This window comes from Ovis canadensis, chromosome 5, assembly GCF_042477335.2.
Source record: "Ovis canadensis isolate MfBH-ARS-UI-01 breed Bighorn chromosome 5, ARS-UI_OviCan_v2, whole genome shotgun sequence".
In the NCBI taxonomy this organism is placed as follows: Eukaryota; Metazoa; Chordata; class Mammalia; order Artiodactyla; family Bovidae; genus Ovis; species Ovis canadensis.
Window position 1 is genome coordinate 56,438,551 of NC_091249.1, and position 21,479 is coordinate 56,460,029.

Genomic DNA, 21,479 nt, shown 5'->3' on the forward strand with positions numbered 1-21,479 from the left:
CTGACTGCCCACTACCATTCTTTGGGAGAGCCCTGTACAGAGTTGCCAGCAGGTCCCCAGTAGCCAGGGAAGGTTGAGGAACTGAGGCCACAGTCCCAGGGAGGCACTGAGATGACATCCCCCAACCCAATCCCCCTGCTTTCTCCCCATCTGTTCCCCCTGTGGGTCTTTCCACGCATCTCTGCTTTTTTGTCTCTGTGTCTCTGTATTTGATTCTGAAGCCTTGCTCACCTCCCTATTGGTGACTCTCACCATCTGCACTGCCTCTCCCTCGGCCCCCCTCCGTTTCCGTCTGTCCCTCTCTGTCACTCGGGCTCTCTCTCTGCCTGACTCACTGGGACACGCTTTTAACAGGCACGCAGACACCGTCCATGGGCCCCCCCCCCCCCACCCTGTGATCTGCGCCCCTTTCCCACAGCTCTGAGCGATTTCTCCAGCTTCAAAAGGCACATTAATTACTCTAATGAGGTCAGGAGAGACCCCACGCTCTGCCATCCGGAGCTGGGAACATACCACGTGCTCCCCCCCCAGCCCCTTGCCTCCTGCCCGCCCACCTCGGGTGAGAAGGGGAGCCCCGCCGGCTACCCGGCCCCTGCGCCTGTCAGCGCAGTCAGCGCGCGCACCCGCGCCCCCCCGCATTAGTGTCGAGTAATTGGCAGCCCCCGCCAAGGTTAATGCACTATTAACAGGAAGTTCTCGGCGGCTAAAAGCCGGGAGAGGGGCCTGTCAGCGCGAGATGAAAGGCCCTGGGGCCCGGCTGGCTGGAGGGACGTGTATGCGTGCGTGTACGTGTGCATGCCGGATAGGGAGGCCTTCCAGCACCTTCCTCCACCGTGCACACTCAAGCACGGGCATAGGCATGACACACAGCCACGAGGACACACGACATGGCAGCCACGCACGCGGGATGCACACAAGGACACAAGCCCACACTCGTGCACGGGTGTCGCCCTGAAGGCCCCTCCCACCACGTCCATCCCCTCCTCTCAGCTACCCGGGGAGTGCCCACTGTCACGCGGCAAACCAGCCCCTCGGCCGTTGGGGCCACGTGGGAGTCTCTGGCTTTTGGGTGGCTTGCTGTGCGCAAGACACCCCGCCCCCAACTTCCTATCCCAATCTGGGGAATGGGGCCAGGTGGGGGCAGGAAGGCTGGACACCTTCGGCTCAGAAAGTGGGTAGCCAGTGGTCAAGGCCAGGCGTCCTTCCTGGAGAGTGGGCTCCTCTGCTGGCTCTGATGTGGGTCTCCCTTCAACGTGGCCCCAGCACCCAACAGGGCCACCTCCTGCTCACCTGGGGTCAGCAGGCAAGGGAGTTGTGGCCTCTGGAGGTTCTGGGACCTCTCCCCTGATCCCCCATTCTTCCAGTGGGACTCAGGGTCTTGCATCTCCTGCTCTCTGGGCTGTCTGAGCCGCTACCACCCTCCTGGTGGCCCTTCATGTCCAGGCGCCCACAGGCGTGGCTCCACCTACAGCTGTGTCGCCCTGTGGGCCATGTTTAGAGGTACCTTCACTGAAAGTAAGTGATGTCTAAAGCCCTGCTCCTTATCCTGCTGTCACAGGTTCTGTGCCCAGTACCCACATGGAGCTGCTGGTGGTGCCTGTGTTGGACCCAGTGGATCTGAAACTTGGCCATCCTTGTGGGAAGTTCTTTTGGACAGCAATAGTCTAGTCCCCAGACTGGCAGGTGGCCCTGGAAGGAGGGGTCTGTGTCCTGGGCCATGTGACTGGGACGGTTGACCGGGGGTAAGGAGGAGGGGGGGAGGGGGGAGGAGAAGGGAGGGACATTGCAGGGGAGGTGCCTGGTTGTGGGGGTTACAGGGATGTTAGATGTGGGCTGAGGTTTCAGGGCCTGACTGGACACTGGACACAACGGTGGGAATTTTAATTGATCAGCAAGAGAAAGGGACAGGTGTGTTTGTTTATTCTTAGTAACAGCCTGGGGAGCTCTCCTTGAGACCTCTCCCACATGTCAGCAGATGCCTGCTTCCCACTGTCCATGGGGACACACACCACACCCGGCTCTGACCTGGGTCTGTGGAGCCCTAGACCTGCCAATGCCCCCACCCTCCCAGCACCCCTTCCTGCCTCCTGAAAAACTCTTGAGCCAAAGCAGGTGAAGTATTTGGTCCACTTTTTTCTGTAATGGGAAATTCTTCCCCGCATATTTTTAGCTTTCTCCAAGGCCTCTGAAGGTTGAGGGTGCCCTAGACACTGATCCCCAGCCCTGGCAATTCTGCCGATGGGCTGGAGTGCCACAGGTCATGGGTGCTGGGTGGTGGGCACTGGACTTGGGATCAGTGGGCAGGTGATGGGGGGTGGGTGATGTGCTGGGGGTTGTGGGCAGTGGGTGAGCAGGGGTGGGTGCTGGGTCAGGCTAGTGGGTGCTGGGCTGGGAATAGTGGGTAGTGGGTGATTGGTCACAGTTGTTAGGCAGTAGGCGGTGGGTGGTGGACCAGAGCTGATGCGCACAGGCTTGGGGCAGGTCTGGGCCTGGGTTAGTTGAGACCCTCCCAGAGTCTGAGGCAGACCTTCAAGCCTAGGAGTGCAGACCACTGAACAGGGACAGACCCCCATAAAAGACCCTGTCCTGGGTCTGAAGGGACAGACCCCCATAAAAGACCCTGTCCTGGGTCTGAAGCTGAGGCAGACAGTCAGCTCTCAGTGACCCCTGTCCCTGAGTGAGCCTTGAACTAAGATTGACCCCTGTCCCCAGAGTGAGCCTGACCTCTGACCCTTGACTCCATGACCCCTGACCTCAGCTGACCTCCTGATGGCTGGTCTGGAGGCCAGGATGGCCACGCACTCTGGAAGGGGACAGAGCCTCCTGGGCACCCACAGCGGTCCCCACCAGGCAGGGGTCCCCAAGGGCAGCTGGGCAGCTGTGCCTGCGGCCCTGTCCCCACCTCGCCTGGGGCCAGGCTGTGGAGCTGCCCTGCCCTCCCCTCCCCAGGCCCCCTCCACTGGGAGCGGCCAGCGGGCATAGGGAGGTTGAATAGGGGACGTGCGCTTTGTTCCTGTCCCCGCTTGGGCTCTGACCTTGAGAGAGAGACGAGAACAGAAGGAAAACGGAGCTTCTGCTCAAATCCTCTCAGCAGCGGCGGCAGCTCCCGCCTCGGTGGCCCCTGCATGCAAATGAGTCGACCCATTCCGGCCTCAGCCAGGGCATCCCCTTGCCCTCTGTGCCCTTCCGACACCCCCACCTCTGCAGGTCCAAGTCCTGCTGGGTGTGACAGAGGAGACCACCCACCCATGAGGTCTCATGACATGGGAGGGGGCTCTTGTCCCAGGGCAGTGACAGCTTCCAGGCAGTCCCCTGTGGCAGCCAGGCCTGTCCCCCTGGGCTCATGGCCCCTGTCCCTGGGCTTGGGCCCCACGCCTCCCTGAGTGGCCACCCCATCACTCCCCAGAGAGCCAGACCAGCCAGCCTGGGTCAAGCCTGGCCTATGTGGCTGGAGCCCCAGACTCAGGCTCCAGTGGTCAGACGGACTGTTTGGAGGCCTTGCCAGGTGAGCCTGAGCCAGTTCTGGTCCTCTTTCACCCTCTGGGCCTGCCCTGGCCATGGCCGGGAATGGGAGGTTGGGGCATGTTCCTACCTTCCTGTGTGGAGCCCTCTAGGCCAGGCCTGGGATTTCAGACTCTGGCAGCTATAGTCAATGGACAAGTTCCAGAAGCCAGAACACCCCAAACAGATGGGCAGAGTTCCCTGGAAGGCAGAGGACAGACAACCTTGCAGGCAGGGCTGGGGTTGAGGAGGGCTGAAACACGGGGAGGACAGGCCTTGAAGGAAGAACTGAAATTTAACAGGAGGAAAGGGGAAGGCCTCCCAGGGAGTGGCCTGAGCAAAGAGGGGTAAGTTCCGGAAGAGAATGCTCAGGGAACACCTGGCACATGCCCACAGCATATCCGAAATGCATTTACGCTCCCCACCTGGCTGTGGTGAAGCTCTGTCCGCTCGAGTGAGTTTTCTGCAAGGAGTTCTGATAATCCCTCACGCATGACCTTTCAGCTCTAGGCTTCCAGACTGCGCCAGGCCAGGCCTGGAAGAGAGAAACAAGTCCAGAGAGGTAGAACCTGGCGGGGCACTGCTGACACTTTACAGCCAGCACTTGGTTGACAGTGTACCTTCACAAACTCAGAGTCTGGTGAGGGAGAATAAGAGCAGAAATGAACAGGACCCCAGTTCCTGGCCCACAGTCAGCTTCCTCGCAACCAACTTGTTCCCCACACCCAGGAGTGGTCACTTTGAGTGCCCCAGATGGGTCAAGCACTCTAGCCCTCTGCTCCACCCTCTTGCCAGACACCCTTCCTGCCCTTTGCCCTGGTCAGACTCCCTGTCCTCCCACCTCCTGCTGGCCTGGACCCCAGTCTGGGCTGCTGGGTGTACTGGGCACCCACCTGCTATCCCTGGTACCCTTCGTGGCTGAGGTCAGGATTTCTGTTTCCTTTCCTAGATGAGGAGACAGACTCCGTGAGAATTGACCACCCCGGTGAGGGGGGTGGGTCCTGGGGGACCTGCAGGGAGGCAGCAGCAGCCGCTGATTTCCCATTTTGGGCAGTGAGACTGCAAAACCCTTCACCAGGCTGGACAGGGTGGCTCGGTGTTGGGGGAGGCTGGGTTAGGATTCTGGGGTCCGGGTTTGAGTGTGGGAGGGCACAGGGCGGTGAGCCATTTCTGGGTCTCCTGTTGCCTTTGCCGGGTTAACTGCAGACCAGATTACTGGCTTGAATGGAGGTGGTGGAGAACAACTCGGCGACCCTGGGTTCGGCCCCCATGATGACGAAGGTGCACTCAGAGCCCCACAGAGTTGGGGTGACAGGCGGCAGGACCTGGGGCAGAGGGTGCAAGCAGCCCGACCGGGGGAGGCCTCCCGGACGGTCTGGGCGGGGCAGGGGGATGGGGAGGTCGGGGCGCGGTTGGGGCTGCAGCCCCCTGCCCAAGCCCCGCGTGGCCGGGGCACGGCAGGAGGGGGCGCCCGCGGCCCTCCCGGCGTTCGGGCGGGACAAAGGCCGGAGCCCCGGCCCCTCCCCGGCGGGTGCGGTGGTGACGGCCCGCGCTCTTAGTGTCTGCGCGGCCGGGCCGGCGCCCGGGGCGACCCCGGCGCCCCGCCCGCCGCCGCCTGACTTCTCGGCGCCCGAGGTCGCGCGCGCTCAGGCGGGGGCGGCCGGGGATCTCCAAGCGCCGGCGCGCCCTCCTCCCGCCCGCCCCGCGCCCGCCCGCTCGGCGGCGGCGGAGGAGGAGGAGACGGCTGGCAGGCGGCGGCCAGGCGAGCGCGGCGGCCGGACCGGGGCCATGGCGCCCGCGCAGCGCCCGCTGCTGCCGCTGCTGCTACTGCTGCTGCCGCTGCCGCCGCCGCCCTTCGCGCACGGCGAGGACGCCGCCCGCGCCAACTCGGACCGCTACGCCGTCTACTGGAACCGCAGCAACCCCAGGTGAGCGCGGCCGCGGGGCGGGGACCGCGCGCCGGGAGACCCCGGACTCCCCCACCCCAGTCTGGCCTCCCACCCCGGGCTCGGGGCGCCCGTGCGCGCTGCCCCCAGTAGTGGGGGCGCCCGTTTCCCACGGGAGCCTCCAGGGAGTTCCGGCCACCGGAGTTTGGGGGACTCACTCTGCGTGCATCTCCCCCCGGGGCGCCCCTCCGCCTACAGGTTTGGGAGACTTGGCGCCCTGCATGTCTCGGAGCGCCGCCGGCCCAGGAGTTTGGGGATGCCCTCTGGCACCCTCAGAAGCCGTTTGGCCCTGAGTTCCCTCCCCGGTCTTGGGGGACCCAATGCTCAGGTCTCTCCGGGACCTCCGCTAGCTTTAGAGTTGGTGGGAATGCCCAGGAATCTTGTCACTGAGCCGCGCCCAGAGGTGAGGGACTGAGGTGGGGGACCGTGGCCCGGCAGGGGAGGGTTCCTCAGGCGCGTTCTGTCGGAGGCTCCCCAGATGAACTTGGGGAAGTTGGAATGTCCCTCCCCATGGACCAGTGTCCACATTTGCTCCAGGGGGTCCCTGGTCTGGGGTTTCAAAGGGACGGAGAGATTGAGGCATGGAGGAGGCTCGGGGTCTGTCCCCAGAGTCCTGATCAGGCAGTGTCCTCCGCTGTCCTCCTCGCACTGACTGGGAAACTGAGGTGTGGAGGGGCCAAGCAGCTGGCTCAAGGTCACGGTGAGGGGAGCAGAGCTGGGGCTAGGACCCAGGTGCCCCACCCGCCTGCCTGCAGACCTCCTCTAGGTCGGGTACTGAGTACGGTCTGGGGGCAGCGGGAGCCCCTGCTACTCGAGCGAGAAAAGTTTGCTGGGGACTGACCGCATCCTGGTCAGCAGTGGAAGCCTTGGACCATCTGGGGTCTGGGAGGAGGGAGTGGGCTGGAGGTCCCATGGGAGATGGGATCTAGGGTCCTACAGCTCCCGGTCTGCCCCACCGTCAGGGTCACAGTCATATCCAGGCCAGCTGGGCTGCTCGTGGGGGCAGGGGCGCCCGCCTCCCTGCCCCCTGATCCTCTGCCTGCAGTCACTTTCTTTCGGTTTTCAAGCGCCAACCAAACTGCCTGCTTTCCAAGCCAGCGGTACCCAGCCATCCCCTCGCCGTCCCCTGCTGTCCTCGGTCCTCCTGCAGAAAGTTGCATAAAGGACTGTCTTTTGGCCAGCCCTGGGACCAGGGCAGCCTGTGTCCCAGGTCGGGGCAGGGAGCTCAGGCAGACACCCCCCTCATTTGCCTGGTTGTGGGGTCAGCCCCAGGGCTGAGGGCAGAGAACCGGGGTCGAGGAGGGACGGCCGGGCTGCTGTGGAGCAGGTTCCCTGCACCACCCGCCCCACTGGTCACATGTGGGTTTGATTACGGTTCTTCCCTGCCGAGCAGGGAGCAGGGAGCCGGGAGCCCAGCGGGCAGCGCTTCCCCAGCCCAAGTTTTTGGTTTCAGCCTCAGAATCCCGTCCCAACGTGGCCTGTCCTTTGTTCTAGCAAAAACCAGACCCTCCAGGAGCTTCCAATGGGGACGGGGATGGAAGGGGGTTGCGGGGTCTAGTCGCTGCCCCACCTGCCACAGGGCTGCAGGCGGGATGCCGGCTGGGAAGGAGGCAGCCCCTGAGGCCAGCTCTGTCCAGCCGCTCAGCCGCCTCCTGTTGCTGACCCGACAGCTCTCTCTGACCAGCCGCCTGAAAGGACAGCCTCACTGTCCAGCACAGACCCTGGCGGTCAGGGCTGGCCTCTCCTCTGCCTCCTCCTGCTTGGGGAGTCCTGGGTGGGAGGTGACCTCCCCGACTTCCTGCAGTAGGGCCCCGGGTCCCAGAAGCCCTTCACCTGGGAACCCCGGTTGGGTCAAGAATTAGGGCTCCATTCACCACCACGGTTGGGGATCTCTGCTAACGGGTGGTGGCCTCCTTGGGAGGTTGGGTATACTGGGGTGCCCGGAGTGGAATCTGTGTCCAGTGACTGGGTGAGTGCTGGGCACAGGAGGAGGTTGCTGCCCAGCCTCAGGCTCTGGGGGCACCCAGAATGGACATTTCCTGAGGGTGCCCAGTCGCCGGGGCAGCTGCCAGGGTGCAGGGAGAGATGTGAAGTCGGTGGGTGGGCCTGATATGGGAGGCAGTGCCTCGAGAAGAGACGAGAGACAGGCCTGTGTGGGGACAGGGGAGAGTGGGGTCGAAACAGGGAGACTGGTGGCGGCGGCCAACAGAGGAGCCAGGAAACGCAGGGACAGGCTGTGCAGAAAGAGAGGGGGGCACACACAATAGGCACCGTGCGTTGGGAAGGGGACTGAGCCAGGGCTGGGCTGCCTCAGGTGGGCTACTGTCAGGCAGCAGAGGAGCCACGGGGATGCATGCGGGCTGGTGGAGGACCACCAGGCCCAGGCAGTGCTGCAGTGAGGCCGGCCACCCTCGCCTGGCTGGCCTGTACCTGCGCCGAGGTAATGAGTGTGTGGCTGTGTTTCCCCAATTGCGTTCTCCTGCTGTGCCGTGGATTTCCTGTGAACACAAGGCTGGCCGACGCTGCCAGGGAGCCCCGCACCCACCTCCGCCGCCGCTGAAGGGTGGAGACTGGGTCCAGCCATGGACCCCTGCACCCTCACCGGCCGGCTGTTCAGCCGTCTATCTGTCTGGTCCCCGCCTGAGCTGGGCACTGTGGGTCTGGCTGCCGGGTGTCTCTGGGCCTCTCTGTGGCCGGATTGGCCTGGGCCGGGCATCCTGGCGGGCTGCTTCTGGGGCTGCGGGGGTGCAGGGACACCTCGGAGGCTCACTGGGCTGCAGGGCATGTCCACCCTGTAGCTGTGTGTTCTTTCCCGTGCTGTTCAGGAGTCCTGAGTCCCGGGAGGTGCACAGCTGTGTGTATGGAGCACACACACTGCCCACACCCACTGCCACACAGACACTCAAGTGCCTACGTGTGTTTGGCAGCCCTGGCCCTGTGTGTCTGCACACGTTTCCGCATGTGTGTGCCTGGAGAACACATGTGTGCAGGGACCATGCATGTTTGCAGCAGTGTATCTGTGTGTGGAGTGTGCGTGTGTATCTGTGCATGCAGATCAACACCTGGGGAGAAGGTGTGTCTGTATGTGGGCTGCACGCGTGTCTCTGGAATGTCTTCATGGCGTGCACACACGTGTCTGTGTGTACGGCCTGGCTCTGAGGGCCCCGGTGCGGGGGCTGACAGCCCACACCAGAGGGCGGTGATCATAGCTTGCCTTCCGTGCCCACCTGACTGCTCCTCCACCCCCTCCTCCAGCCCAGGTGGGTCCCTGCTGGGGGTATGTCTCCGGGTCCTGTGGGCTGGGCTCCTTGCTGCCCATGGTGCAGAGGGGCCATCGAGATTCAGAGCTGGCACCGGCAGGGACCCTCCTGTCCCTGAGTTCTCCACCTGGTTGGAAGTCTGCAGCCTGGGTGGACCCAGTGGTGCAGACCCTGACTGCCTGCCTGATTACCCTTGGGTGTGGGCAGCGGCCATGTTCCCATCTCAAATGACCAGGAGGAAGATAGTGACTAGGACTACGTCCTTCCTGAGGGGGTGTCGGGCACCCCTGGTGCCTGCCAGCCTTGCCCAGGCCTCCAGGGAACCGGCTTTGAAGGGGGCGATGCCATATTTTGCCGCATGAGGCTTTTTTGTTTTGTTTGAAAGAAGCTCATCCACTCGACTTAAGGGGGACTTAGAGAGTGAGGACCCATGGACCTGGGAGTTTTGGGGTCCGAGGGTGTGGTCTGGGGGGCCATGGAGGGCTGGAGCTCAGACTCGGGGATCTGGGAAGCCCTTGGGCTAGTGGCTTGACTGCTCAGAGCCCCCTGAGTCGTGTTTCCTCTGTGAAGTGGGGTGGCGGGCTGTGCCACTCTGTGGATGGCAGCAGGGAGGGCCTGGTGTGGATGGGCGAGGCATGGATGTGACCCCAAGGGACCAGAGGCCCCTGACGGGGGAGGGGAAACGGAGGCCATTCCTGCCTGCAGGCAAGCAGGGAGGCTCCAGACAGGCCCGCAGTGTATCTGCAGCAGCAGCGAGGTTCAGGTGGTTGTGCAGGGTGGGAACCGCAGTGCTGGGGTTGGGGGGGCCAGTTCTGAGGTGCCCCCACATGCTGGCAGCCTGGGCTCTGAGGCTGGGATCCACAGGCTCCCTTTCCCCAGCCTTGGTCCCTCCCCACGGTGGACAACTGCCTCTCACCCCCACCCTGGGCAGCTCAGCGTGCAGAGGAAACTGAGGCAGCAGCTGAGCTGAGGACTGGGGGAAGGGGAGGGACTGGCCTCTAGCCTGCCTGGGAGCTGGCCCCGGGGAAGGGGCAGCCATCTCTGACCTCAGGGGCCCTCAGCAGATGTCCCCTGAGGGTCATGGGTCCCTCGAGGCCGCAGGTGCAGGGTGGCCGAACTTGGGATGCGCAGGTATGTGAACGGGGGGTCTGGGAGGCAGGGTTCCTGCAGGTTCGATGGCTCCTTCTGCAGCCCCTGAGCCAAGCCCAGTGCAGGGTCCTGCCTCGGCAGCAGGTCCCCTCCCCTCACCAAGGCACCCAGCATGGACCAGCCTCAACCCTCATCCCCCTGGCATTGCTTTGGGGAAATTATCTGTGGTGGACAGTTCCAAAAGGAGGGCTCGGCTGTGTCCCCTGCCCAGTGGGCCAGGCAAGGAAGGGCACGGCCACCTTTATGCTGCCCCATTGTGGACACACAGCTGAGAGCTTGGAGCACACAATCCAGACTCCGAGCTCTGTGGGCTGGCCCTGGTCGAGGCTCACCCCCATACCCACTCCCATGCGGGGTCTTGCCTTTGAGGGGCTCTGTTTGCCACCCTGGCCACGCATCCCCTCATCTCGCCTGTCTGCTTCATGGGTCAGGCTCCCCATTATGCCCCCATTTTATGGACCTAGGAAAAGGGATTTCCATGGCCAGGAGGAAGTTATGTCCAGTGGGGGGACCCCCTCTGAGAGGCATGCACGTCTGGGGCTGGCTGAGGAGTGCGGAGACACCATACACACGGTGGGGGCTGAGGAGGGTGAGGTGACCCAGGCAGGCATGTCCCGTGGACTGGGCACCCAGGCCTCCTGCCTGAGACCAAGGCCCGGGGGGTGTGGGCTGACCCTGCGGCCCTTCCCTCACCTTCCCCCCCGCCATCCCGCCCCATTTGTTTCACCTCCTGCTTCTCATGGTGGGGCCCATGCCTCAGTTTACCCTGCACCCACAAGGCCATAATCGTCCTTTCTTGGCTGATGCTGCACTATCGTAAGGCCATGATTTTCTTTCCTTTTTCTTTAAAGCCTTTTCTTATATATTTATTTGCCTGTGCCAGGTGTTGGTTGCAGCATGCGGGATCTTCGAGCTTCTTTGTGGCACGTGGGATTTAGTTCCCTGACCTGGGATGGAACCCAGGCCCCTTGCATTGGGAGCATGGAGTCTTAGCCACCGGATCCCCAGGGAAGTTTTGAGGCCCTAATTTTCAGTGAGGTCCCAGCCTTGGCCTTTGGGAGCCCTGCTGTCCATTTGGGCAGGCCTGGGTCTCTCTTTGCTGGAGTCTTCATTGGCATCTCTGAGCCCTTTAGTAGGAGCTGTGAAATGGCTCAGACCAGGGAGGCAAGAGACAGAGAGTCGGAGAGTGAAGGGGACAGACTCCCCCGCCTGCCCACCCCTGCCTCAGTTTCCAGGTTGGGAAGGCAGCCCAGCACCCCACTCCCATTTTGGGTGAGACTTCTAATTAGTTTCTGTGCTGTTAGCATCTAATGACTTGACTGTCGCCTGACTGGAGCTAATTAGCTGCAGGCCGGGTGGTTGCCAGAGGAAGGGGTGGTAGGTGGGGTTGGAGTGGCTGCCTGCAGGGTGGACATTGGCAGGGGGCGGGCAGGGTGAACCACTGGGGGAGAAGGTGTAGAGGTTGGGGGTGGGGAGGTCTGAAGCCTCAGGGAGCCCTGTGTCTGGGAACCATCCCAAGTCAGTCATTAACCCCTTAGTGAGAATTTCGATCTGTATCTACTGCTCCCAGGGATCATTTGCATATCAGGCCTCGGCACTGGTGGAGGAAATGAAGGCTTTGTCTTGCTCTCACCAGGCTCAGCTTGGGGTGGGGTCCATCTCCCCTGCCTTGATGCTACCCTGAGCAGGGGCGAGGCGTCAACTTGGAACTGGGAATGCCAATGCAAGGCCGTGGCTACTTTATAGCAGGGAAGGGAGAAAAATGTCCATTTTGGCTCCCAGAGCTCAGGTGTGGGGGTGGGTGTGGGGGCTTCTCCTGGGATCCGCCTGCCTGGGGTCCTGGTTTCCCCACCTTGAGGCAGCTTTCTGCTCCCCATGACTCTATCACCTCAAAGACCTCGAGTGTTTGGCCTTTGACTGACTAACAAACATGTATTGAGCACCACTGTATACTGGGCTCATGCTGGCCACCAAGCAAGGTACAGAGAAGGAGGCTGACCCCCGGAAGGCAGACAGTGGATTGTGTAACGGTATAAATATAATGATGTCCAAAAGAGATGAGTTGGGGAAAGTAGGGAAAGGCTTGTCAGGCTGAGGGAACAGTGTGTGCAATGGCCCTGGGACAGGAACAGGAGCAGCCCCGAGGCTGGCATGGCTGGAAGGGAGTGAGCTGGGGAAGTCATGGGGCGATGAGGTTGGGGGTGGGGCCATATGAGGCCCCATGAGCCTGGGAGGACTGTGGATTTTGTTCTGAGTGATGGGGAGCCAATAGAAGGCTTTGAGCCAGTGGATGGCGAGGTCTGATGGACACTCAGAAAAGTGAGTCCTGGATTTTGGGGGGCCCAAGTGGGACCTGAGTGTCCAGCCTCTGACCCAGCAAAGCAGCCTTGGCCGCTGATATTCTAACGAAGGTGAGCTGGGGGGACCTGATGGTGCTGGTGTCAAGAGGGGAGGAAGGCCAGCATGATGGGGAAAGTCAGGCAGGAGAAAGGGGAGACAGTGCAACCCACCTTTTCTCCAGAAGTGCCCTGCCTGGAGTCACAGTCTCTTTCAGGCTGAACGGACATCCCTGGCATCAAGCCAGGGACAAGAGGGAAAACTGAGGCCCAGAGGCCAGGACCAGGACTCCCCCACCTCTGCCTACGGCTCCCTGTCACAGCCTCCCCGCAGGGCCTGCTGGGGTGAGGATGGGTCCCTGGGCAGCTGCTGGGCCATGGCTGTCATCGATCAGTTGATCAATTGGGCTTTCAATGGGGCCAGGAAGGAGCGAAAATGACTTTTCAAAAAGTCTGGGGCAGCTTCTGCATCGATCGTGCCCAAGGGGCCAGAGGACATGGCTGGTCAATGAGACGCCTGTGCCCGGCCAGCCACAGATCGGCCCATGGGATGGGCAGGCTCCCAGCCCCACTCAGGGCTGCCCTGCATCTATGGGGTGCCTGCTGTGTGCACAGCTGAAGTTCTCCCATCCGCCTCAGGGACCATCTCCATGACAGAGTTGGAAACTGAGTCTTTGAGAAGAGAAGGCAAGACCCAGCTGGGCTCCATCCTGGGTTGGAACAAGATGAGGTTTCTCAGCCCCCAACGGACCTGCACTGCCAGACACATTTATTCTGCAAAGGCCTTCCCATTTCTGCAGGAGGAAGTGAGCACCCTATTCCTGGGTGAACCCCGTGCAGCAGGGAAGGGCTGGGAGTGAATCCACTCCCCCTACTCCCTGACCTGAAATTCTCTGAACCTTGACTTCAGCCACAGACTTGATATCATCATCCGGGGTCCCTCCTGACGGGTGGGGAAACTGAGGCACCCTGGGCCGGTCCCCTGCCTGCCTTCTTCCCAGCTCGAAGGTCCCCGGAGCCCTCGCCCCCGCCTGACACAGTCTCAGGGTAGCGGGGGGCCAGCCAATGCCATCTGATCATCCAGCCGCCCCCTCAGGTGCCAGCTGTGCCAGGTAGTGCTCCTGGTATGGGGGCCGCCTTGCTCCCTTCCGCGGTCCAGGGCGGCTGGCACATGGGCACAGAGGCAGCAGCGGGGCCAGGGCCCCAGTGGCCTCGCCCTCCCTCGCTGCCACCGCCCCTCACCAGGCCTCAGTTTCCCTGATGGTGTGAGGAGGGAAGAGGTGGGGGAGCCTGCCCCCAACCCTCTGCTGCCAGGCCTTTTATGTGCTAATAATCCCCTCTTGGGAGGCCCCCTTGTCCCCCCTCGGTCCAAGCCGCGTTTACATGACAGGGACCCGGGGGACTGCGTCCCGGAGATCTAAGGGCTCCTGGCGCTGTAGCCGGAGGCATTGATGGAAGGGGAGCTCCCTGTCCCTCGCTCAGCTGACCTCCATCCTTGCCTGATGAGGCTGGGTCAAGGGGCCCCCCAAGGAAAGGGGTACAGGCTCTATGACAGCTGAGGAGACCTCCAGGGCCAAGGCTGGGAGGCAGAGCTGGTGGGCTAAGGCATCAGGGGTGGGGAATCAGGGAGTTGTGGGGTAGCTGCCAGATTTTGGAGGCTCTGGAGGGAGGACGAAGAATGTCACTCAGGGTGGAAGGGGTGGGGCTGAGGGGGCATCAAACCCAGGGCACCCCTGAGTTGGACTGAGGGATGGGGGTGTCTGAGCATCCTTCATGTCAAGTCCCGCCTCTCTGGGGATACAGGAGAGGGGCTAAGCTTGTCTCAGAGAGGCAGGGATAACTGACCTGTGTCCCAGGTACCCTGGGTCTTCTTGGCAGGCAGATCTGCAGAAGGAAAACAGGAGGCTGTCTCTGGGGATGGCATGGAGGGCTGCCTGGAGGAGAGGGCATTGAAGTCAAGCAGTTAAAGCTTTTGGAATGGGACTTCCTGGTGGGGGAGATATCTTGTGCCAGGCCTGTGTGGCTGAAGGGCCCAGATGTGGATTCTGCAGGGAATTGGGGGTCTGGGGGGCTGTGAGTCACAGGGTGCCTGCTTGGGTGCATGTGGTTACCCAGAATGCCTGGGGGCAGGCCCTCTTCCCTGGGACAAACCTAACTGTGGGCCTGGGGCTCAGGGCTAGTCTAGGTCTCCAGGCGCCTGCTCTGGTCTTGGTGTGGTAGGGTTGTTGTACCAGGCAGGAGACCATGAGCTCAGACCCTGGCACCTGACTGTGGGCAGTGTGTCCCCCGTACACACAACCCCTCGCCCTTCCCCCATCTCTGACTTACTCTCTTCCCCTGCACTGACCTATCACCCACACACCCTCCCAGGGTTCCCCATCCCCCTGTGCTGACCAGTGACCCCTCCCCATTTACCCTTTCGCTGACTCTGCGCTTGTCTCCTGCACTGACCCATCAACTCCACACCCTCCCCGAGCTCCCCATCCCCAGGCCCCGCCCCTTCCCTACGCTGACCAATGACCCCTCCCCATTTACCCCATCCGTTAACTTTCCCTTTTCTCCTGCACTAACCCGTCACCCTACTCCCGGCCCCTGCTCCGCATCCCTGAGCCCCCGTCCCCCGCACTGACCGCCGGCCCCGCCCCCAGGTTCCACGCGGGCGCGGCGGACGACGGCGGCGGCTACACCGTAGAGGTGAGCATCAACGACTACCTGGACATTTACTGCCCGCACTACGGGGCGCCGCTGCCACCGGCCGAGCGCATGGAGCACTATGTGCTGTACATGGTCAACGGCGAAGGCCACGCCTCCTGCGACCACAGGCAGCGCGGCTTCAAGCGCTGGGAGTGCAACCGGCCCGCGGCGCCCGGGGGCCCGCTCAAGTTCTCCGAGAAGTTCCAGCTCTTCACGCCCTTCTCTCTGGGCTTCGAGTTCCGCCCGGGCCACGAGTACTACTACATCTGTGAGTAGGGGCGGGCTCCCTCCTCCTCCCCCCTCTCCTCTCCCCTCCCCTATCCCTCCTCCTTCCTCTGCCGGGGCCTCTGGTCTCCATCCTCGCCCCCTCGGCCTGCGGGTCAGTCTCTATCTAGGCCTAGGCCGCTGAGCCAGTGGCCCCACGGTCAATTCGTCTTACCCTGAGACCAGGGGGGCCCACCCCATGTTGCACTGAAGCCAGAAACTAGGCCTGCCTACTACAGTCGGGGAGGAGGGATGGAGGACACACCGTGAACCGGGCGGGCATCTCCTAAGCCTACCCCCTCGCCACCCCCCCCCCCCGCCACCCCCCACCCCCTACCCCCCACCCCGTCTCTCCCCCTCGCACCCGAGAGCCCAGATTCCCAGAGGAGTGCGGAGGCGTTTCAAGGTCGGAGGCAGCCTTGGTCCAGGTCCACTGGGCATTCATGCCGTGCTGTAGGCCTGGGGGGGCGAGCAGGTAAACTGTCCCCGCCTCTGCTGGGGTTAGGGCCTCCCGAGGGGCCCCTTCTTCCTCCTCCCCCACCAAATGCCAAGGGCAGGGCCTGGCGTGGCAGAGTGTGCCCAGGCTTCAAGTTCGCAGTAGCCTAGCCTCAGCAGCCCCTAGTCTCTGAGAATCTGAGAATGAGAGGGTCCCCCATAGCCCCTGCCGAGATGGGGGCCCAGGAAACCCACCTGGGCCCAAGGCGGTGGCTCTGAGGGGTTGTGCGGCCCCATTTCTCAGCGTCCTGGAGGCTGATGGGGAGCAGGTGGGGAGGGGGCCTGCCCCCCCACCCCCCAACCCAACTCCCGCCCCAGGCTTCTGGGAGGGACCCAGTGCCTCACCACCCTAGTTCCCGCTGAGTCAAATTAAACTCTTCGAGGCTCCATTTCCTCCTTTCTCTGCTCTATTTGGATTTTTTCCTTTTAATTCAGGGAAGAAGAGGGTGGGGGAGGGGAAGAAGGTGTTTAAATTAAGTCCCTGTAATGTAAGAAAAATTACATTTTTCTTTCCGAGATGGGAGTTTCATAAAGATAATTATTGTAATTATTCGTCCTATCTCTGTGACGAATGTTATTTTTATTACGTGCTTTTTATCTTCATCTCCCAGCACGAGGGACTTCTGGGGGGCAGGCAGAGGTGACAGCCACAAAGAGGACCGGCCAAGAACACAGGCGGGGACGGGCCCGGCCGCAGCCATGTGGTGCCTGCACCTGTTCACCTGTGTGAAGTCCGCCACCCATGGAGCCCCAGGCCTCCCTCCCTGTCCCTAGCCTGGCCCCCAAGCCCTCTTTCCTGACTCATGGCCAGTGCTCTTGGACCTCCCCTGGCCCCCAAGTGGACCAAGAAGCAGGGAGACCTATGGTGGAATTTTAGGTGTGAGGACTCAATGCACTTCAACCTCCAAGTGACCCCGGGCCTTGTGGGTCACTGTCCAAGGGAGGCCGGATGCTGCTTCCTTCCCAGGCCTAGTGGGCTCAGGCAGTCACCCAGTTGGGGCTTCCCTGGTGACATAGTGATAATAAATCTGACTGCCAATACAGGAGACACAAGAGATGTGGGTTCGATCCCTGAGTCGGGAAGGTCCCCTGGAAGAGGGCATGACAAGCCACTCCAGTATCCCTGCCTGGAGAATCCCATGGACAGAGGAGCCTGGTGGACTACAGTCCATGGGGTCGCAAAGAGTGGGACATGACTGAGTGTGCATGCACACCAAAGCACCTACCTTGGGCCACATGAGGCCTAGATAGGGGGTGACTTGCCAACATCGCAGATCCCTAACAGCAGGGATTTGATCTCACGTCAATCATTTGTTTGTTTGTGGGGTTTTTTGCTATTTGATTTTGTTTTGTTTTAGTTTTGGCTGCACTGTGTGGCATGTGGGATCTTAGTTCTCTGATGAAGGATCGAACTCCTGGACCACCAGGGGATTCCCTTTATTTGCTTATTGATAACACACATTTTTATTCATCACCTTTGAACCTTGCCCTGTGCTGCCCTGGGGTAAGATAGAGTCAGACATAGACACCCCACCCCCATCTCTGGGGTTAGGAGTCAGCGAAGTGAGGGGCGAAGGGAGCATGCAAGAAGACTTCTGGGAACTCATGGGCATTATGTCTAGGCCTTTGATGTATGGTGAGGAGTTTTATGTGTGGATTCCCCTACCTGGGGTCAGGCTTGGGTCACAGGCATGGGGAAGGAGATGCAGTCCCAAGAGGTCCCAGGCACCAAGAGTCCCCTGCCCTACTAATCCCCAACCCCTCTCTTCCAGCTGCCACACCGCCCAATGCTGTGGACCGACCCTGCCTGCGACTGAAGGTTTATGTGAGGCCAACCAGTAAGTGCTTGGGGGTCAATGGGGTCCTCAACTCACAGAACCCACTGAGTGGTCAGTGGAATCAGGAAGGAGGTGGTGACAGCGTACCCTAGGGAGTCCCACAATCTCACCAATGGCTGGGACTGGCCCTGCAAATGGGGCCATGTCAGACCCTTCAAGAATGAAGTTTTGGGGCTTCCCTGGTGGTCTAGTGGTTAAGAATCCTCCTGCCAGTGCAGAGGGCGTGGGTTCGATCCCTAGTCTGGGAAGATCCCACATGCTGCAGAGCAACTAAGCCTATGTACCACAGCTATTGAAGCCTATGTCCCTAGAGCCTGTGCTCGGCAGCAAGAAGAGAAGAAGCTAAAATGAGAAGCCCACACAACACAATGAAGAATATCCCCCGTCTGCTGCAACTAGAGAAAGCCTGTGTGCAGCAGTGAAGACCCAGTGCAACCAAAAACAAATAAATTTAAGAAAGAGTGAAGGTTGAAGTCTGCAGCTGGGCCTCCCTGAGGCTGAAGCCCTCTGTACCCAGAGTGGACTTCAGGAAAGTTCTCTAGAATACCCATGTTCTGAGCTCTTGAAACATCCTGATACTCAGAGGGAAGGGGGATTCCCATGGCCTCACCACTTCACCCGCCTCCAGGCACATTTACTGGGCTCCTGCTGGTTGCCACACTCTGTATTGGAGGTGTTGCCCCAGAGGTACAGGGACATAGATCCCTTAGAGCAGGGTCATGATCTCAGGTCAATCATCTGGTTACACTGTTTTTTAATTTTTGCTGTTTGATTTTATTTTGTTTTTGGCTGCACTGTGCACCATGTGCAATCTTAGTTCCCCAATCAAGGATCAAACCCGTGCCCTCTGCAGTGAAAACCTGGAGTCCTAACCACTGCCAGGGATGTCCTGAAAAAGGTGTTTAGCAACATTGGGTCTTGAGGTCTGGGAAGCAGGGTGGGGGTGGATGGGCCTGCCACTGACCACCCTGGCTCTTTGTCCCCCTACAGACGAGACTCTGTATGAGGCCCCTGAGCCCATCTTCACCAGCAATAACTCCTGCAGTGGCCTGGGCAGCTGCCAGCTCTTCCTCAGCACTGTCCCTGTGCTGTGGACCCTCCTGGGCTCCTAGCCCGCCACAGGACCCTGGCTCCACCTCAATGGCCAGCCTCTGAGACCAAATAGAGACGCCGCTCCTCCCGCCACTGGTGCTGCTCTGTGAGGTGGGGCTGTCCACACGTCCCAGGCTGGCCGGGGCAGGGGCAGCCAAGGCGCCCCCAACCCGTGCCCAAGAGGCTGGTTGTCCGCCCAGCTCATAGCCACGCTGTCTTGTCTGGAGGCCCTGGTGAACCAGGGGACCTCTTGGCAATGTTGGATTTTTGTTTTGTTTTGTTTTTAGTGTATTTTTCATGGTTGGATCGGAAAGACTTGAGTTTCTAATTTAATTTATTCCTTGCTGTCGCCTGTGACTTTGGGAAGGAAACAGAATGGATGGATGGGGCAGGGGTTCCCAGCCCACTGGGAGAAGGGGAACCAGGGACCCCTGGCCTGGTCATTCCATTTGTTGGTCCTGGCTGGAGGTGACCATGGAGTGGACCCCCAGGTACCCTGGGACAGGCTGGCCTGAGGCAGAAAGAGCAGGCAGGTAGTGAGTTCCCCTGACTCTGGTCCATGGGCCCTCAGACCCCCGTCAACCCAGTTCTTCCCTCCTCCCTCCCGGTCATTGTCTCCCAGAGCAGAAACCACAGGGTTTCACTGGAGGTCACCATGGAGTCCTGGTCCTGGGAATCATAGCATCGTAGTATCTTAGCGATGTCTTAGACCCCCTCATCCGCTCAGCCTCGCACAATCACCCCAGAGGCAGAGAAGACGTTACATTTCTGTAAATAGAGCCAGCAAGTATATACTGTGATTTATTTTTACTGTATTCCTGAGGATGGACTGGAATGTTTCTTTTTTTTTCTCACCCCTTCATGTGGGGGAAGGGTCTTTTATTTTGGTGGGGGATGGGGTAGACTTTTTAGCGTAGAAGCTGCACTTCGCAATAAGCTCCTTTGTCTGTCAGACCCCCTTCCCTCTCCTCTATGACTAATGTTTGTAAAAAAAAAGGAAAACAGGACAAAACAAAACTGGGGGGAGGGGGGCGTTGAACATCACCACCGAAAAGAGAAACCCCTTCTGGAAGACACTTTAATGAAGTAAACAGCTCATTTATACAGATTTCATATTTCTACCCGCCTTTCCTGATCTGTGTTTTATATATATTATATATAAATATATATGGTGCGTGGCCGCTGGGAGCCGGCTCAGGCACGCCGGCGGTGGGGGGGCTTTTGTAGGGGTCGTGGGCGGGCGGCCTTGCCACGCCTGGAGCTGGCGACGGGGCCTCCCCCAGTCCGTCACAATCAACTTTGGATTCTGTATTTTTTTATAATAAAATGAGCGTAAGCATCCAGGGTGTGTATTTGTATTTGGGGCCTGCCAGTCCTTGTTGGAGGGGTGCTTTGAGCTCATAATTTGGGGTTGGGTCTGGCATCTGCTGGGGAGCGGTGTCTGCAGACCGTAGGGCTGATGGCGAATCTTTGCTTCTGGATGTGTGTCGTTTGGGTGCAGGGCCCTGGCATGAGCATTTGTGGGGTGCTGTGCCTTTTTTCACCTCTCTGGGAAATGGAAACAAGCGCCTTCTCCCCGGGGCAGCTATGGGGAGGCCGGGAAGAGGCGAGGCTGCCTTTGAGTACACAGCAGGGGCTTACTAAGTATCCACCACCTGATGCACCTGAGCAGGTTGGAACCCCCAGGCCCCAGGGCCAGTCGTTTCCTGTATCCTTCATCCATGCTGGGGGGCGGTCCCCAGGTTCTATGACAGGTCTCTTAGGATCCTACCAAGTTCTATGTGTGGTGGTCCACTGCCTAAGACTCTGAGCTCCCAATGTAGGGGGCTCGGGTTCGATCCTGATCAGAGAACTAGATCTGACATGCCACAGCTAAAGATCCTGAGTGCCACAGTGAAGACTGAAGGTCTCTCATGCCACAACTAAGACCTGGTGCAGCCAAACAATAAAACAATGAAAAAAAAAGTTCCATCATCTTGGTCGCCAAGCTCTGCCAAAGTGTGACTTAGTGTCCCCAGTGACTCCAGGCCAGCATGGAGGTTTGTCTGTCATCTCGAATTCTCTCCCAGCTTCCTGGCGGCATGTATCAGAGGGTTGTGGAGTCCCAGGGGCCTTCACCCCAGCCTGGCCCAGAGAGGCACAGCGTGTGGCTGAGGGAGGGGGCCTTAGGGCTGCTCTTCGCCTCAGTGCCACCCAAGGGGACTGTAGCATCCCCAGCACAATGAGTGGAGATGGAAGGCTCTGGGCTAATTAATTCGGCCGTGCTGGGTCCGGTGACGGGGGCTGCCTCTTAATGAGGCCAGCGAGCGACACAAAGACCCCTGTGTGCACCCCACCCGCCCTGCCCAGCATCGGGGGACACAGGGTGGCCACTGTGCAGAGTGCCATGGAGGGAGAGTCGAGGGACCCCTGCACTCTGAGGCTTCCTTTGCCCACCTTTCCAGAGACCCCTCACCCAAACACGCCAACTCGACCACAGGGCTGGAGGGAACTGGTGAGAGAGGGTTAAATGTGAGGATTGTGGGGCAGAATCGTAGCAGCTCATTTTGTTACTAAAAAATTTATTGAGATATAATTGACATACCACACAAGCCATCCGTTTCAAGTACAATTCCACAATTTCTATTCATTTACAGGGTTGAGCAACTATCACTACTATCTGATTCCAGAACATTCCATCACCCCCAAAATAACCCCACTCCTGCCCCAGCCCCTGACAACCAGGAACCAACTCTCTGTGTCTGTGGATTGGCCTGGATGTTTCCCATCAGTGGAATCACACCCTGTGTGTTCTTCTGTGTTTGCTTCTGTCACTGAGCATAGTGTTCTCAGGGACCATCCATATGGTAGCGAGTGTCAGGGCTTCTCTCCTTTTCAGGGCTGAGTAATATTCCAATCCGTGGA

General features: G+C 60.2%; 1 protein-coding gene across 1 annotated transcript; it reads left to right on the top strand.

Annotated features, from left to right (window-relative positions):
* The first annotated feature begins 5,018 nt into the window (after positions 1 to 5,018).
* Positions 5,019 to 19,916, top strand: EFNA2 (ephrin A2). The gene is made up of 4 exons (XM_069591994.1): positions 5,019 to 5,429; positions 14,841 to 15,154; positions 17,418 to 17,483; positions 18,474 to 19,916. Exons 1-4 carry the CDS (start codon positions 5,290 to 5,292, stop codon positions 18,593 to 18,595), a joined length of 642 nt encoding a protein of 213 aa, XP_069448095.1. The 5' UTR covers positions 5,019 to 5,289; the 3' UTR covers positions 18,596 to 19,916.
* The last annotated feature ends 1,563 nt before the right edge of the window (positions 19,917 to 21,479 follow it).

Coding starts and splice junctions, on each gene's coding strand:
- EFNA2 (XM_069591994.1), top strand. CDS start 5,290: ATGGCGCCCGCGCAGCGCCCGCTGCTGCCGCTGCTGCTACTGCTGCTG. Junction 15,155..17,417: donor CCACGAGTACTACTACATCT/GTGAGTAGGGGC, acceptor CCTCTCTTCCAG/CTGCCACACCGCCCAATGCT. Junction 17,484..18,473: donor GGTTTATGTGAGGCCAACCA/GTAAGTGCTTGG, acceptor GTCCCCCTACAG/ACGAGACTCTGTATGAGGCC.